Genomic DNA, 17,617 nt, shown 5'->3' with positions numbered 1-17,617 from the left:
TGCCAACTGCTCATCAGTTCGGCAAAATTTCAATTTAACTTCCTGGCGATCAACTGCTTCCCGGATATAATGATACTTGATAGCAATATGTTTCGTCCTGTCATGACTGACTGGATTTTCGCTGATCGCAATTGCAGACTTACTGTCGCAATAAATTGTAGTAGGCTGATATTGCTTCTCACCCAGATCTTCCATAATTCTCCTCAACCAAACAACTTGTGAAACAGCTTTTGATGCTGCTACATATTCTGCTTCGGCTGAAGATAAAGCGACAATATTTTGTTTTTTTGTAGACCAGGAGCACATACCTGAACCAAGTGAGAAAGCGTAGCTTGATGTGCTCTTCATATCGTCAAGACATCCAGCCCAGTCACTGTCCGTATAGCCAATTAATTTTGATTCTTTAACTGGCTTATACCATATACCATAATCTGCGGTCCCTTTGATATACCGCAAAACTCTCTTTGCAGCGGTAAAATTTAATTGACTTGGGCTAGACATATATCTTGATAATAAACTTGCCGCAAACATAATATCCGGTCGTGTTGCGGTCAAATATAATAAACTTCCAACTAAGCTTCTGTAAATTGTTGGATCTGCCTTATCAGCTCCATATCTAGCCTTTTGCTTTTCATTTGGCAACAAGGGGGTTGTAACTGACTTGCAGTTATCCATCTTAAATTTCTTTAGAATATTTTTAGCATATTTCCTTTGTGATATAAATATTCCTTCATCACTTTGATGCACTTCCATACCGAGAAAATAGTGGAGCAAGCCCAGATCACTCATTTCATATGTATGCATCATATCTTTTTTAAAGTCTTGCATCATCTTCTCACTATTGCCAGTATATATCAAATCGTCAACATAGAGTGAGACGATTAGGATATCCGTACCTGTTTTGTTGACATATAGAGTAGGCTCACTTATGCTCTTGGCAAATCCTTTCTGAATAAAGTACTTGTCAATTTGACTATACCACGCTCTAGGCGCTTGCTTTAATCCATATAAAGCCTTCTTGAGTCTGAATACCTTATTTTCTCCCCCTTGGACTGAAAACCCTTCAGGTTGTTCAACATAGATTTCTTCATCAAGATAGCCATTTAAGAAAGCTGATTTAACATCAAGTTGATAAATCTTCCACCTCTTTTGAGCTGCTAGAGCAATTATGGTACGAATTGTCTCTAGCCTGGCAACAGGAGCATATGTCTCATAATAATCAATCCCAGGCTTTTGCTTAAAGCCTTTTGCCACAAGTCTTGCCTTGTATTTCTGAACTGAGCCATCTGGATTTAATTTTGTCTTATAAACCCACTTAACTCCAATAACTTCTCTGTCTCTAGGACGATCAACCAACTCCCATGTATTATTTTTCTCAATCATATGAATCTCATCTTCCATGGCCTTTATCCAATTATCATGTTTTTCTGCTTCTTGGAAACTTTGTGGCTCAACAACTGAATAATTGCAAAATTCATGTTGTTCTGACCCTCTTTGTTGAGAAGTAGATTCTAATAATTCAACCATACTTCTTACCCGTCTTGGAGCTGATTCCGGTGTAGAAATTTGCTCTTCACTGCTCGGGCTTGAATCTGAACTAGCACTTGAGCTTGACATTGGACTTTATGACTGTGGACTTGAAGTATGATCTTCCACTTCATGAGTGCCATGCATATGTGGTTGGCCTAGTGTGATGGTAGTGGTTGGCAATAATGGAGTACTAGAGGCTTCTGGAGACTTCCAATTCCATGTAGCACTCTCATCAAAAATCACATCTCTGCTAATGATAATTTTCTTTTTCTCCAAATTATAAAGTCTATAGCCTTTGATACCATCAGCATAGCCAACAAATATGCACCGATCACTTTTATTATCAAATTTTACTCTCTTTTGTGCTGGCACTTGAGCATAGCAAATGCAACCAAATACTCTCATATGACCAATGACAGGCTTTTTACCATACCAAGCTTCAAAAGGTGTACGGTTTGGTACTGCCTTGGTAGGACTTCTATTTAAAATATAAATTGCAGTATTAACTGCTTCAGCCCAGAAAGATTTAGGCATACCTTTGTCTTGGAGCATAGAATTGGCCATATCATTGATCGTCCGATTTTTCCGTTCTGCAACTCCATTTTGTTGAGCACTATAGCCTGCCGTTAGCTGTCTTCGGATGCCAGCATTTTCACAATATTTCTCAAATTCTTTTGAGATATATTCTCCTCCTTGATCGCTGCGCAATACTTTAATTTTTCGATTACTCTGATTTTCCACCATGGCCTTGAATTTTTTGAATATCTCCAAGGCTGCAGATTTTTCTTTTAGAAAATATACCCAGATCATTCTTGTATAATCATCGATAAATGTGATAAAGTACCAATTTCCTCCTTCTGAAATTGTTGGCACTTTACCAACTATATCAGTGTGCACTAGTTCCAATGGTGCACTTGCTCTCCAAGCTCCACTGTGGGGAAAAGAAGCCCGAATTTGTTTTCCAAATACACATCCTTCACATGGGTCAGACTTGAGAGTAATAAATGGAAGGCCTTGAACCATACCTTTTGTCCTGAGTAGCTTCAATGCTCTGTAATTAAGATGACCCATTCTTTTGTGCCATAAATCGGAAATATCAATTTCACTCCTGAGAGCCATTTGAGTTGGATGATTCATCCTTAATAGAAAATTTATGTTCTTCTCCATATTTATTTTGGCAACCAGACGATTATTTTTACGGTCCAATATTTTGCAAGAAAAATCTTCAAAATAAACCGCGTACCCGTGTTCTAGAAGCTGCCCAATACTTAGCAAATTTTGCTTTAAATCGGGTACCAACAAAACATCTTTTATAAATTTTGGACCGTCTGCTGTTTGAACAGCAACCGTACCTTTGCCTTCACTTTGGGCTATAGAGCCATTTCCCATGTGGATCTTTGCATGATACGATGAATCCATTTCTCGAAATAAATTTGGATCAGCGGCCATATGGTTTGTACAACCACTGTCAATAACCCAAACATCATCTTTTTCTTCTTGAGCAGTATGGCAAGAGAAAACCATTTCTTCAGATTTTTCCTTTTCTTGTGAAAAATTAGCCCGATTAATTTCTCGAGTTCTGCAATATTTTGCAATATGGCCCTTTCTTTTGCACTTGTTGCAGGTCATTTTCTTCCAGCACATATCTGTAGTATGACTAGATTTTTGGCAAATGTCACACCACAAATTTGAACTGGACGTACCTTTTTCTCTTCTCTCTTGACCATCTTCCTTCTGCCTTGAAAAGCCATTTTTCTGAAAATAACCACGGTCTCGCATTGGAAATTCATTTTTTTGAAAATTTCCGCGAAACCTTGAGTTTTGAGGCCTGAAGCTCAACTTTGACTGAAATGCATTTTCAATAGAGCTCCCTTCGCGCTGAAGCTTTCTTTCTTCGTGAGATTCCAACGAGCTCATTAGTTGCTGAATTGTGAGAGTCAACATGTCTTTCGACTCCTCAATAGCAGCAACAATGTACTCGTATTTTTCAGGCAGACTGATTAAAATTTTCTCCACAACCTTCTGGTCGTTTATATCTTCACCATAGAGGCGCATCTGATTAACGATCTCAATAACTCTTGAGAAATAGTCTTTTACCTTCTCTCACTCCTTCATTAGAAAATTCTGAAATTGTCTTCTCAAGGTTTGAAGCTTCACCGCAAGTACCTTCTGAGATCCTTGAAACTCCTCCTTCAACTTGTCCCATGCTTCCTTGGATTTCTTGGCGCCAATAATACGCGGAAATAGACTTTCCGCAACTCCTTGTTGGATCAAGAACAAGGCCTTGGCGTCCGACATCCGATCCTCTGCCAAAGACTTTTTCTGTTCCGCCGTAAGAGTTTCTCCAGCGGAATACTCTTGATAGCCATTCTCAACAATATCCCACAATCCTTGAGATAGCAGCAGCGTCCGCATCTTGATGCTCCATATATCATAATTTTCTCCTGCAAATACAGGAACCATAGACTGCGCCATTGTGGCGCCCGAACTTGAAGCCATACTTGTAGCTTCAATTGACAATACCGATACGCCGTGCTACTCCGTCACGCCCTACTCGAACCTGAGCGCTCTGATACCAGTTGTTGTTGTTGATTATTTTGCTAGCAATGGAACAGAGAAGGAGAACAGAGGAGAGAAGCTCTGTGTTTGTTTCACAAACTGGTTATGCTTTGCTCAAGTATTGCACGTTACATTGATTGTTGGACAGCAGCATCACATCTAGGACATAGCTGCCTATTTATAGGATGGCTAGGAACTTTTTTGAACACAACTAGTACTGGTACATGCATGAAAATACTAGAACTCACAAAGAACATATTATTGTCTACACTACTCTAGAAATTTCACAGAGGAAGGACTTGCTCCTTGACTTTTATTTCATGAGTAGTAGAGAGAGTTAGAGAGTAGGCTGGTATGTTCTAGAAATAAATTAACTCCAACAACGGTGACGTAGGGGGAGAGGAGGGCGTGGAGGCGGGCGGCCAGTGCGGCGAGGCAGTCCTGGAGTTGGAAGGGGATGTGCTCTTGAAGCATAGAGAAGAGGAAGAGAAGGCTCGCCACCGCCGACAAGCTGAACCCCGCCGCCGAACTACCGCCGGCTGCTGCACCCTCCATTGCTGCCGTCATCTCCATCGATCAATTTGTGTGTAGATTGTTGTTTTTGTGTCCTAGTATATTCCTATATATACATATGGGCCGAGATAGTACTGCATGCGGAGTTGGAATAGTACTGCCAAACGTATTTGTGTCCAATATATATAGAAAACCGGCCGGTTGCAAAGAAAAAACTTAGAGTTGTATTTTCCAGGTGTCAGATTCAGACTCAGCATACAATACAGGTGAGGGAGCAACTTGTTGTTGCCGTCGGCCTAGACGGTTGATAATCTTTGATACGAACTGTAATGCTCCCTCCTGACGCCGTTGATTTTTTTAAACGTGTTTAATCATTCGTCTTATTCAAAATTTTTTGTGAAATATGTAAAACTATATGTATATATAAAAGTATATTTAACAAAGAATCACATGATAGGAAAAGAATTAATAATTACTTAAATTTTTTGAATAAGACGAACGGTCAAACATGTTTAAAAAAGTCAATGGCGTCAAATATTTAGGGATGGAGGGAGTATATTGTAATTACGATGAATCAAGGAGTAACTTCTTTAGTCCTAACAGGTTTCAAATGAACCTCATTATTAAATATTATTATATATAGCGTTAATTGGATATATGCCATTAAAAATTTACCGGTTTTAAAATGTGCCACTAGTATTCATGTATTTGGAAATATGCCATTATAATTTCACACATATTCAAAAGATACCACTATTTACCCTTGAATGTATTTCTAGAAAAATTATACCAAACTGCACCTTTTCTCTTCTTCTTCTTTCTTCCTCTTTCTCCTTCCTCCTCTCTTCCTTCTCAACGGCGTGTCAGTGGCGGTGGCAGCCGTGACGTGGCGGCGCGGTGAATAGCGGCGGCGCCAGCAGCAGCAGCGACGCGGTGGCAGCAGCGAGCTGCAGCGGTGGTAAGCGGCGGCATCGCGAGCAGCATTAGGAGCGGCGGGGACGGAATGAGCGGCATGGCGGATGGGATGGCGGCGGAGCGAGCGACGCAGCGAGGAGAGAGAGAGGGGTAGAAGATGGGAAAGAGAGAGGTAGAAGATGAGGGTATTTTTTTTAATACATGGAAAATACATATCTCAGTGACACCACTAAGATTTCAAATAGTGGCATCAATACAAATATATAAATAGTAATGGTATATTTTAAAACCGCTAAATTTTTAATGGGATGGATCTAATTAATCCTTAATTATAATGTAGTGTTATCATTATGTTTTGATCTCTTATAATGTTGATGCATTCAGAAGAAGAAGAAGATCGTCATCAACATGGGGGAAACACACATCGTCGTCGTCATAGTACGTCATCGTCATCAACAACAAGATGAAGATCGGGGTAGGAGGAGATCGAGGATGATGCATGCGGATGGCGAGCATATACATATATATATATATATCGAGATCGCACAGGAATTAAGCGGCCTCGTGCGCCGCCTATGCATCTTCTCCCGCGCGCGCTAGCTCTCTCCTGCTAGATCCCGCCACCTCGGCCATGCACAGTCGCTGCCTCGTCGTATCGTATACAAGTATAAATCGTACTCCAGCTGCTTCACGCATGCATGCAGTCGCCGTCCTCCTTAATTGTCCGCCCATCACCATGCCGATCGCAGCTTAGGGCTAGATCAGGATCGCAGTCGATCGGCCACTCTTCAGGAGAGCCATTGATGGGCCCTAAGCTAATTCCTGTCGTTTGATTAATCACATTCGCTCTCTTTTTAATTGATGATTGATTATAAATCACCTTGTTATAAATAAAACTTAAAACAACTGGCCGCCAGTCGCCGCTTGTATTCGGTATCCCCCCCCCCCTTTCATTGGTTGGTGGTCCTGCAGCTATACAGAACATCTACTCTCTTTTTTTACTCCATCCATCCATTTCATATTGATAAGCCTACCTGTTGCATTTTAGTTTTTTCTAAACCAAAACTAAAAGTTTCATTAAATACACCGTTATGTTACAACTACCTAAAGGTACATTAATTATATTTACACGTATAAAAGGTATCGCACAAGATCGAAATTAACATGACCAAATTAAAGGGCGGTTGACGAAGCAGGCACAACTTAAGGATGGACAGATGACGCATGAGGAAAGCACTTGCCACTGGAAAACAGTTTTAAACACTCAGGGTGGACGTCCACCCGTTTCTTGCATGTCATCTAAATGGTTATGAAAAATTTTCAAAAAAAATGACATGATAGGTTAATATGTAATATATCACTTCACAAACATACAAGTTCAAATTCAAATTCTACAAGTTGTAACAAAAATAACAAATTTGACTGTGAATATACGTATACTAGTTAGAGTTTGATTTGTTATTTTTGTTACAACTTGTAGAAGTCGAATTTGAACTTGAATGTTTGTGAAGTAATATATTATATATTAACCTATCTTGTGAATTTTCTTGAAATTTTTTCATAATTATTTAGATGGCATGCAAGAAACGGGTGGACGTTCACCCGAGAGATTAGAATCCATCCTCCTTGCCACTTGTAGTTTTTATTGACGGTCGATATGATGGTCTCTGCAGATAACGCTTGATGATTTACGACCAACTGCAAATTCGATCTCCGTCCATCGATATGTCACGTACTCCTCACCAACGACACAACCAAGCAGCGAAATTACTAAGAATATTCATCAAAAACTTAATAGGCTATAATAAGCGGACTGTATAAGTTTGTCAAATATAATATTTATAGTTATGTGAAGAAGAGAGGAGAAAAACGGGTTATAGATTTGTAGTATACTACTACTTCTATATTTTAATATATAACACCGTTGACTTTTTATCAAACGTTTGATCATTCATCTTATTCAAAAAAAAATTATGTAATTATCATTTATTTTACTATGACTTGATTTGTCATTAAATGTTCTTTAAGCATGACATAAATATTTTCATATTTGCATAAAATTTTTTAATAAAACGAATGGTCAAACGTTAGTCGAAAAGTCAACGGTGTTATACATTAAAATACGGAGGAAATACCATATATTAAGTTGTCTATAGAAAATGTTTTAATACCAGCGCACTCTCTATATATACTGGCCATCACCTACAGGAGCTGCAGGCACTGGTTTCCAACACTTGCCCATCTCTTTTTATAGCGGTGGCGGCGGCGCCAAATGGCCATGGGCATGATGGAGAATCTGGGATCGGTGTCGACGTTGTGGTCGGCGTTGGTGAGCGTCCTCCTCTTCTGGCCCGTCGTCAACAACCACGTCCCCGCGGGGCTCCGGCAGTGGCTGAGCACCATGGTGGACAAGCTCACCTCCTACCTCAGCCCCTACCTCCACGTCACCATCTCCGAGTACGGCCACCAGCGCTTCCGCCGCAGCGACTTCTTCCTCGCCGTGGAGGCTTACCTGAGCCACGCCTGCGCCCGGCGAGCGCGCAAGCTGAGGGCGGACCTGGGCAAGGACGCCAGGACGGTGCAGATCACGGTGGACGACCACCAGGAGGTGACCGACTCCTTCCGCGGCGCCACCATCTGGTGGTACCCCTCCAAGAAGCCTCCCCGGACCAACGTCATCAGCTTCTACCCCCGCGACGACGACGCCCGCTTCTACCGCCTCGTCTTCCACCGCCGCCACCGCGACCTCGTCCTCGACGCCTACCTCCCCCACGTCCTCGCCGAGGGCCGCGCCGTCACCATCCGCAACCGCCAGCGCCGCCTCTTCACCAACAACGCCCCCGGAGCCTCCACCTCCTACTACAGCCGCAAGAGCGTCTGGAGCCACGTCCCCTTCGAGCACCCGGCCACCTTTGACACCCTCGCCATGGAGCCCGCCGACAAGGACGCCATCCTCGACGACCTCACCGCCTTCCGCGACAGCAAGGACTACTACGCCAAAGTCGGCAAGGCCTGGAAGCGCGGCTACCTCCTGCACGGCCCCCCCGGCACCGGCAAGTCCACCATGATCGCCGCCATGGCCAACTTCCTCGACTACGACGTCTACGACCTCGAGCTCACGGCCGTCAAGACCAACACCGACCTCCGCAAGCTCTACATCGAGACCACCGGCAAGTCCATCATCGTCATCGAGGACATCGACTGCTCCGTCGACCTCACCGCCAAGCGCAGCAACGACAAGAAGAAGAAGAAATCCTCTGACGAAGACGACGACGACAAGCCCAAGCTCCCCACCGAGCAGGAAAAGGATGAAGCATCCAAGGTCACGCTCTCCGGCCTGCTCAACTTCATCGACGGGCTGTGGTCGGCGTGCGGCGGCGAGAGGATCATCATCTTCACGACCAACCACAAGGAGAAGCTGGACCCGGCGCTGATCCGGCGAGGCAGGATGGACGTGCACATCGAGATGTCCTACTGCCGGTTCGAGGCGTTCAAGGTGCTGGCCAAGAACTACCTGGGCGTGGAGCAGCACGAGATGTTCGTCGAGATACGGCGGCTGCTGGAGGAGATCGACATGTCGCCGGCGGACGTGGCGGAGAACCTGATGCCCAAGGCGTCCAAGGGGAAGAAGAGGGACCCCGACGCGTGCCTGGCAGGTCTGATCGAGGCGTTGAACAAGGCCAAGGTGGAGGCGGCGGAGGCGGCCAAGGCGAAAGAGGAAGAAGAGGCGGCGGCGGCCAAGGCGAAGGAGGAAGAAGAGGCGGCGAAGGCCAAAGCGGCGAAAGAGAAAGAGAAGGATGACGAAGCTGCAGGGACGAAGGTGGATGAAACAGTCAACAACAAGTCGAATGGCACCATATAATTTATTAACAAGCTAGCTAGTAATTAATTAAGGTGACAAATACTACTCCACTAATGAAAGTTGTTTATTACTGATCCTACTGCACAAGTCTTGACTGATTGCGATTTTGTTTGTTTATATTATTTCAGCACGAGGAGTTGTTCGTCCTGGACGATCGACGGGACCATATATGTCAGGACAGAGCGAGGAGTGGTTTTCAGTCTTCTTCATGCATATGACATGGCACTTCACTAATATATAGTCTTCTCCTATGTCTTAATTGTTTGAGTCCTTATATATTTTTGTCATAGTTTCTTTCTATTAATAAGGTTCCCCATCTTTGTAATAATAAGGGCATAAGGCATATACACCTTCAAGTGTAAATGCCGCCGCTCTGATCATTGTTTCTAAATCAACCACACAATTAAGTTAGTACTTTTTTTTTGTTAAAGCTGTGGAAAATTTTTCGTTAGGTGTTGTTCGGTTAATCCCTCCCATACGGCAATAAGGGGATTGAGGATAATTTAAAGATAATTTATTCCATAATTATTATGATATAGAATTGTTTTTCCTCAATCCCTCTTAGAAATTAAACGAACAATACCTTAATCTTAATGTCCTCCTTCGGCCCGATGAATTTGAAGGCGGCACTTAAAATATTACAATTGTCTATCCGACTCTTATCCGACATGAGTGGTTAGAGACATCAGAATGTTCAGCTCCTAATTTGCCTCTCTCCCCCTTGGGAATTAAAAAAAATACCTTAAGGTCTATTTGGAGGAGCTTAAAATTCTAAGAAGCAGTTGGTTGGTATCCAGTTTCTGAGAATATATAAAAGCTGGGTTTTCCAGCTTCTGGCTTCTAGTTTATTTTTTTGTATTTTACAACTACAGCTTTTCAGAATCTAGGTCAAAAGCTGAATTGTTTGGGGGAGCTTTTGATTCTGAAGCTCTCTCAAACAGGGTTAATATCCTCCTTCGGCCCGTTAAATCTGAAGATGGCACTTGAAATATTGCACTTGTTTATCCAACTTTGATCTCACATGGATGGTTAGAGACGTCATAATGCTCGGCTCTAAATTTGTGTTAATTCTACTGTAGTGTTATAAATTTGGGTGTCGACGGTAGTTCCAGACATCAGTAGTCCCACCGCCGCCGTCGCCGGATTTGGCCTCCCCAGATAGCCTAGCTCTATTACAGGGCCTTGGCAGATGTGAATTTTCATCCCTCAAGGGGACATCCTCTCGTTGTTTGCATGTCATCTAAATGGTTATCAAAAAATTTAGAAAAAATTGACAACATAGATTAATATGAAATATATCACTCCACAAACATGCAAGACCAAATTCAACTTCTATAAGTTGCAACAAAAATAACAAATTAAACTGAAAATAGTTATCACGCATTCGCAACTATATTTGTTATTTTTGTTACAACTTGTAGAAGTTGAATTAAAACTTGCATATTTGTGAAGAGATATATTTCATATTAATCTATGTTGCCAATTTTTTTCATATTTTTTGATGACTATTTAGGTGACATGACTATTTAGATGAATTCACTTTCCCGGCCTTGGCCCATATTACAGAGCCCATTTTGGACCTGCATACTTGTAGCTGGGCCTTTTCTCTCGCTGTGGCCTGGGCCTTTTCCTCCTGTACCGCATCCGGCGAGGGGCAAAGCAGCTGGTATATACAGTTGTCAGCTGACAAATCCACTCTGTAACAATGTAGCTTTCATGTGCTTAGAACTGAACTATTCTCTACTTTCTGAATCAGCATAAAAGGCAGAGCTCTCCAAGCCTATTCCCTTGAAAAAATTACCCCAGCCAGCTGGTTGCACGAACTGATTTCTTTGTGTTAAGTCAGCTCTGCTATAATTTTCTGACGAAGCAAATGCTGTTTGTTTTCTGTAGCTTCTTCCCTGTACATTGTTTTATTTTCCTTTTACTTCTACGCATACATACAAGTACTAGTAGTATATAACACCAGTGACCAGTCCAATGATGTCTTTTCAACAAGAAAAAAATGGCAGCAGAAAGTAGTGTGCCTCTGCTTTCTACCATTCTCTGACGTACAGGTACAGATCAAATCCTGTTGCTTGTAAAAGATAGGTAAGCATTTGCTAGAAAAGAATCGGTTCGTTTCTCTCTCTATAGAAAAGATTGCAACCTGGCGTACACAACCCGTTTATAAAACCTCCTCGTCCTGACGAAGAGCATGAAGGCGACAGCAGAGCCAACCACGCAGACACACGCCATGATGACGAACGACAAAACGAAGCAATGGTTACCGGAGCAGGCACGAGCTCCCGGCGGCGACTCCATGTCGTAGATGTAACCCACCACCCTCACCGAGAGGATGTAAGATCCCACGGGGCTCGCCACCGCCACCACGTTGAAGATGGTGCCGAAATGGTTCAGCCCGAATATCTCCGACGTGATGCTCGGCATCAGTGCCCACTGACACCCATAGCAAAGACCGACGAGCACCGACCCGACGTAGAGCGACGCCAGGATGCCGGAGGCGATGATGGCGTGGCCCAAGCTCATGACCAGGAGCGTGACGCCGATGAAGAAAGGGCGACCGACTCCCCGCGAACGGAGGAAGTGGTCGGATATGTAGCCGGCACCAAACCTCCCTGAGAAGTTCCAGATGCTCCAGAGTGACACCAGTGTGCTCGTCTCCTTGGTCGAGTACCCGAGGGAGCCGCCGATCTGGCTGATGTTGTTCACCGTTGCAAGCCCTGATCCCATCCCACAGGACATTGCTAGGAACAGCAGCCAGAAGTTCAGCTTGCACATTGCCTGCACCAGATTCATGTTTTCTTTGCCTGTCGACAGTTCTTGACATCGCTCATCGCTACTGGAGCTGGCATTTGTACTAATTTGCTCTTGGAGTAGTCCGATTCTTTCAGCTTGATCCCTGGTTTCTTCTTCTTGCTTCATTGATTCTGTCTTCTGGGCCTTCACAGCAATAGCCACTGGAGACAGGACCAACAGTAGGAGTATCACAAAGCAAACAGTCTGCACAGCTGAACTTATTATCTTCAATACTTGGTCACAGATTATGATGATCATTAGATAACCAGCAACAGTAATGGCAATGAGGGAGAAAGCATCCATGAACTTCTTGTTGTACCGTTGATGATCAGAACGGTGGACATCGACAAAATACATAAGCAGCAGGGTGATGGCAGTGGGCAATATCGCCAACATCAGTATGAAAGTGCTGGGAGCAATGTGGATGGTGCGGTATACTTGGACCAGTATTGCTCCACTTAATCCCAGAAAGCCCTGTTTGAAAAGTACAGAAAAAAAATGAATTTAAGATCTCCCTACACTTGTGCAACAGAACAGAACATGGTGCTTATAGCATAAAATGAGTTTCAGGCCTAAATCATTTTCTGTACAGGGATTCAGGTTTAAAATATTATACACAAATAAATGAGACTTCAGATTTCCATGTTCTCAAGCAAATAAAAGGCAAGTTAGGCTAATAGAGCAATGCACGTGCAGAAGTTCACATAATTGTATTCCGCGATAAAATTAGATAAAACCTCAAGGCAATACCAAAAGATATATGATGCAAACAAGCTTTATTCAGACGTTTCCATTAATTAATATTTGGGAAATTAGTGACAGGAGGTAAATCAAGCTTACTAGCCACAGGAAGCATGTCAATGAATCATGAAATATTGAAAAGGATGAATCCAACAAAAAGACAGGCATGGGATGATTGCAACTGATGGCTCAGCAGGGACCAGATGTCGTTCTTCTGAAATAGGAGTAGTTACCTACACGTTTGTAGCACTCTAACATCAGTCATGCTGTCTTTTTGGAAGCAATAATTTCTGAGCACAGTACACAAATTTCCTATATCCCACAAACTCCTTAATTTACAGATTAAACTGGTAATCCTCACGTAAATGGAGTAAACCGTTAAAGCTTGCGATTACTCATTCATGGAGTTAATTTATCCTGGTGCAGACTCCAGACTCCAGAACCTGAAATTTTGGGGCCTAGTACACCACTGAGCTATGTGAAGGAAGTACTACTCCAAGAGTTTGGCTTACCATAAAAGGGATTTGGGACACCCCCCACAACAATGAGTCAAAGTTCCTTGAAATTTACCCGCATGCTTTGCTAACCAACTGGTAAGAAGGAAGGGAAATTATTTGGGATGAAAAGGTAAAGATTTTGTTTTTCTTTGAAGACGGTAGAGCTTATTATCTTGATGTACAATACTCTGGAATGTCATCTAGAAAGAACAAAACACACAAGATTCAATTAACACAGTGGACAATACATGTTTTTTTTTCAGTCTTTGATGTTCTCTTCTTTCTTTTCCCTCCTTATATCTGGTGTGCTGTTCATCATGATAATAAAAACTGGAGCACTCCTTTTTCACTATAAGTTCCTGTGATCTACCCATATGATATTCTATTTGCTCTGCTCTGCTCCAAAATTAAAGTCAACAACATCCAGGATCAGGACACATAAAAAAAATGTGGTTGTTGCTTTGAGGCATCAAGGCAGCAACACATCCAGTACTATGTATGTAGTCGAAATTCATAGGGACCCATCTTAAACAAGTGAGTGTTCGAGAAGAGGACAGAGTAATAGTATCTCACAAGGAAGAGCCACAGTTGGGTTGGTTGTTGGTAGGCTGGTAGCAGCCTGTTCAATAATAATCTGTATGCTTTTGGCTTTTGCCTACTGGAGTACTATTCATTTATTTTGATCCTTTTTATTATAAGCCTAATTAGAAAGAACCGAATTAATTAAAGAAATGATGAGAGAGGTTGTATCTGGAGAGAGAGAGAGAGAGAGGATGGATTAGGGGAATGGATAATTGACCTTCATGATGCCGATGACGGTGCCTCGTCGATCGGGGAAATTCTCGACGGCGGTGACGACATCGGCGGTGTTGAGGAAGGTCTGCGCCTGCGCGGCGAGCAGCATGTAGAGGCAGAGGAGAGGGAGCGGCGCCGGGGCGACCCCCGTGACGGCGAGCCAGATGGGGAGGTAGCCGACGGCGCAGAGGGCGGCGCCGGCGAGGAGGACGAGCCAGGGGCGGCGGCGGCCGGCGGGGGCCCATGCGGCGAGGAGGCCGGAGAGGATGCCGGCGTTGGCGCCGACGTCCTTGAAGAAGGCGACCTTGTCGAGGGCGGACTGGTCGTAGGACTGGGAGGCCTTGAGCGCCGGGGAGTAGACGGCGAAGCAGTAGGAGCTCCCCGCGAAGCACTGGATGAGCGCGCTCGCCGCCAGCGCCGACCACCGGGAGCGCGAGGCCATCGGCGGCGGCCGGAGATGGAATTGGTTACGTGGCGTGGATGAGTAGGACACGTCGACACGCACTCCACTCGCCTCCCTCACCGTCCGAATGTATCGTATCGTGTACAGATTCGTTGAACCAAGAGGTAGGACGGAGGGAGCATGGAGTATTATTAGTCTGAATGTTCCTGTAATATCGGATGTTTAAACATTAATTATAAATATTAAATATAGATTAATAATAAAGTTAATTGTATAAATAACTCACGAGATATTTTTTTAGCCTAATTAATCTATAATTAGCACATGTTTTCCATATTATCACATATGCTAATTATAAATTAATTATGCTCAGTAGATTCGTCTTGCAAATTAATCTAAGGTTTTAGAATGGCTTTATCATTAGTCTATATTTAATACTTTTAATTAGTATTCAAATATCCGATCTGACAGGAACTAAAATTTTAGTCCCTAATCCAAACAGCCTAGATACATGGCCCCGTTTGAATCCACTTAAAAGAGTGAAGAGTGGATGAAATTTTGGATTAAAGTAGCACGCTTTTCAAAGTGCTAAACGGTGCATTTCGTGCGAAAATTTTCTATATGAAAGTTGTTCTAAAATATTAGATTAATCCATTTTTTAAGTTTGTAATAATTAAAACTCAATTAATCACACGTTATTACTACCTCGTTTTGCGTAAAACACTTAATCTTAATCTTCATGAGATTCAAACACCACCACAGTTTATATTTGCATCTCCATACAAAAGATGCAAAAACCGGCATGCAGATTGGATGAGTTCACGCGAATTGAAGCAGAACTGGTCAAACCCACCTCTCAACATGTACTATTAGCAGTGTCAGGGTTATGAATACCACATACCTAATAGTAGTCGACTAAATCTCGGCAGGACCCACCACATATCATGTCTTATACGGAAACAACCTTCGGATATAGGAGGAGTTCCGCATAAGGAAGGATGAATAGAGTTCTACATAGAAACGACAAGGACTACTCGGATTGTATCCATATTAGTTTCCCTAGTTCTACTTGGACAAGGGGACATCTATGGGTATAAATACAAGACCCCCTATGAGGAAAAGGACACCCACAATCAACATACACGGAACAATAGGTCGAGATAGAAGATCAACATACAAGCCAATATACGTCAAGAAGATGCCGGATATCGACTTCAGGGATAAGCACGGCTAGTCCCCTATGGTGTCTCCGGATACTGTCAGGAGAGACGAAAGCGCTATATCTGATCTCGCCGGGCACAGACCCGAGGAGGAAGACTACCCTATTGTCGACTATGAGTCAGAACTTTAGATTGTCATGTCGACAACAGTTAGCTAGGCTACCCCAAATATTGTACTGGTGTGATTATGATGAATAAGAGCAACGACCGGCTTCGGCCAACAGGATGTAGGGTTATTACCTGACAATTCAGGGGCCTGAACCTGTATAAAAATCCTTGTCTCCATCTCTTTTACCTCAGTCTCGCATATATCCTAGTACCAACGATCCCCATACTATGCAAATACCGGAATCGCGACATCAAAAGTCGACAAGCAGTATTCTGCATTTTGTAATAGATGACATCGTTAATTTTATCATTTTTTTCAAATACATAAGCTCACAAAAGTCATACTTAGGGTGTGTTTGGGAGTGGAGGACGGGAACCCATCCCTTCTGCACGCAAAACGGAGAGGTTTTTTAACACGTGATTAATTAAGTATTAGTTAATTTTTTTAAAAAATGGATAATATGATTTTTAAAGCAACTTTTGTATAGAAATTTTTTTAAAAAAACATGTCGTTTAGTAATTTGGAAAGCGTGTGCGTGGAAAATGAGAGAGTTGGGTTGGGAAGAGGGAGTGCGAACTCAGCCTTAACGTTTTCAATAAAACAACTCACAACAAATTATTAGAATTACATATTTTTAGAAAAAAAATAAAACAAATAACCAACTATACTTCAAAAGATCAACTGTCGTTATTTATCCAAAAACGGACGCAGTAGTATGTACGAAGCTAAATAGCGACGCGCGCGTCGACTTAAAGCCAAAAAAAACTATCGATCGAGACTTTAATCAATTGATTAGGTGGAACAATCATTATCGATCAAGATCGATATCAACGTGTACAATTAACGCCGATCACTTGAATAACCACCTAGCTATCTGCTTATATGAGTGTCAAATGAAATTGAAACTGACATAATTAATTAAGTGTTTACTTTTGATCACAATACAATACACGATATACACCTGGGAAGCTAGGAAGGAAGCTTTGGTGGTGTGGTGGTACATTACTCTACGTGTCACAGTTTGCCCACATTTTTTTTAGGGAATAATAAAATTAAATTATTGATGTGTTTAGATGTGATGTGTATGCCGCCTTTAGTGCAGTGGTGATGGTGATTGCTAGCGGACACACTCGCGAGTACTCCCTCCTTAAAAAAAACCAATCTAAGATTGAATGGAATGCTTTCTAATAAAATAAATCTGGACAGAAGCTTGTCCCGATTCGTTATACTAGAAAATGTCCCATTTAATACTAGGTTGGGTTTTTTTGGACGAAGGGAGTACGTGAGAAGACAAGGAACGTATGCCACAACTAGTTGTTACTTCCTCCGTTTCACAATTTATAGGTCATTCTAGCATTTCCCATATCCATATTGATGTTAATGTGGGAAATGCTAGAATGACTTACATTGTGAAACGGAGGGAGTATATATCCTCGTGTTTTTAGGGGGAAACTGTTTTGATTCTTTAGGAGACGTTCCTGTTGTTCGAAATAGTTATAAAAAGTATTTAAAAGTTTGACAGCATTCATATAGCAATTCACAAAAATCTTAGGTCGATACTATTTGTATGCTGTTCTTTTTTCTTCTCAATGTATATGTCAGGTTTGAATGATTTTTGGAGTGATAGATGTCATTGTCCTCCTGTCATTTTTTACAACTGTCTGTACTTTCATC

General features: G+C 42.5%; 2 protein-coding genes across 2 annotated transcripts; one reads left to right on the top strand and one right to left on the bottom strand.

Annotated features, from left to right (window-relative positions):
• The first annotated feature begins 7,644 nt into the window (after positions 1–7,644).
• LOC4352915 (AAA-ATPase ASD, mitochondrial) lies at positions 7,645–9,809 on the top strand. The gene is made up of 2 exons (XM_015764781.3): positions 7,645–9,411; positions 9,508–9,809. Exon 1 carries the CDS (start codon positions 7,790–7,792, stop codon positions 9,377–9,379), a length of 1,590 nt encoding a protein of 529 aa, XP_015620267.1. The 5' UTR covers positions 7,645–7,789; the 3' UTR covers positions 9,380–9,411; positions 9,508–9,809.
• Positions 9,810–11,236: 1,427 nt separating this feature from the next.
• LOC4352914 (protein NUCLEAR FUSION DEFECTIVE 4) lies at positions 11,237–14,773 on the bottom strand. Its single transcript, XM_015764782.3, has 2 exons — positions 14,216–14,773; positions 11,237–12,652 (listed from the first exon to the last, which is right to left on the bottom strand). Exons 1-2 carry the CDS (start codon positions 14,651–14,653, stop codon positions 11,510–11,512), a joined length of 1,581 nt encoding a protein of 526 aa, XP_015620268.1. The 5' UTR covers positions 14,654–14,773; the 3' UTR covers positions 11,237–11,509.
• Positions 14,774–17,617: the final 2,844 nt, after the last annotated feature.

This window comes from Oryza sativa, chromosome 12 (genome assembly GCF_034140825.1).
Source record: "Oryza sativa Japonica Group chromosome 12, ASM3414082v1".
In the NCBI taxonomy this organism is placed as follows: Eukaryota; Viridiplantae; Streptophyta; class Magnoliopsida; order Poales; family Poaceae; genus Oryza; species Oryza sativa.
Note: the sequence above shows the minus strand (reverse complement) of the source record. Positions and strands in the feature narration are given on the sequence as shown.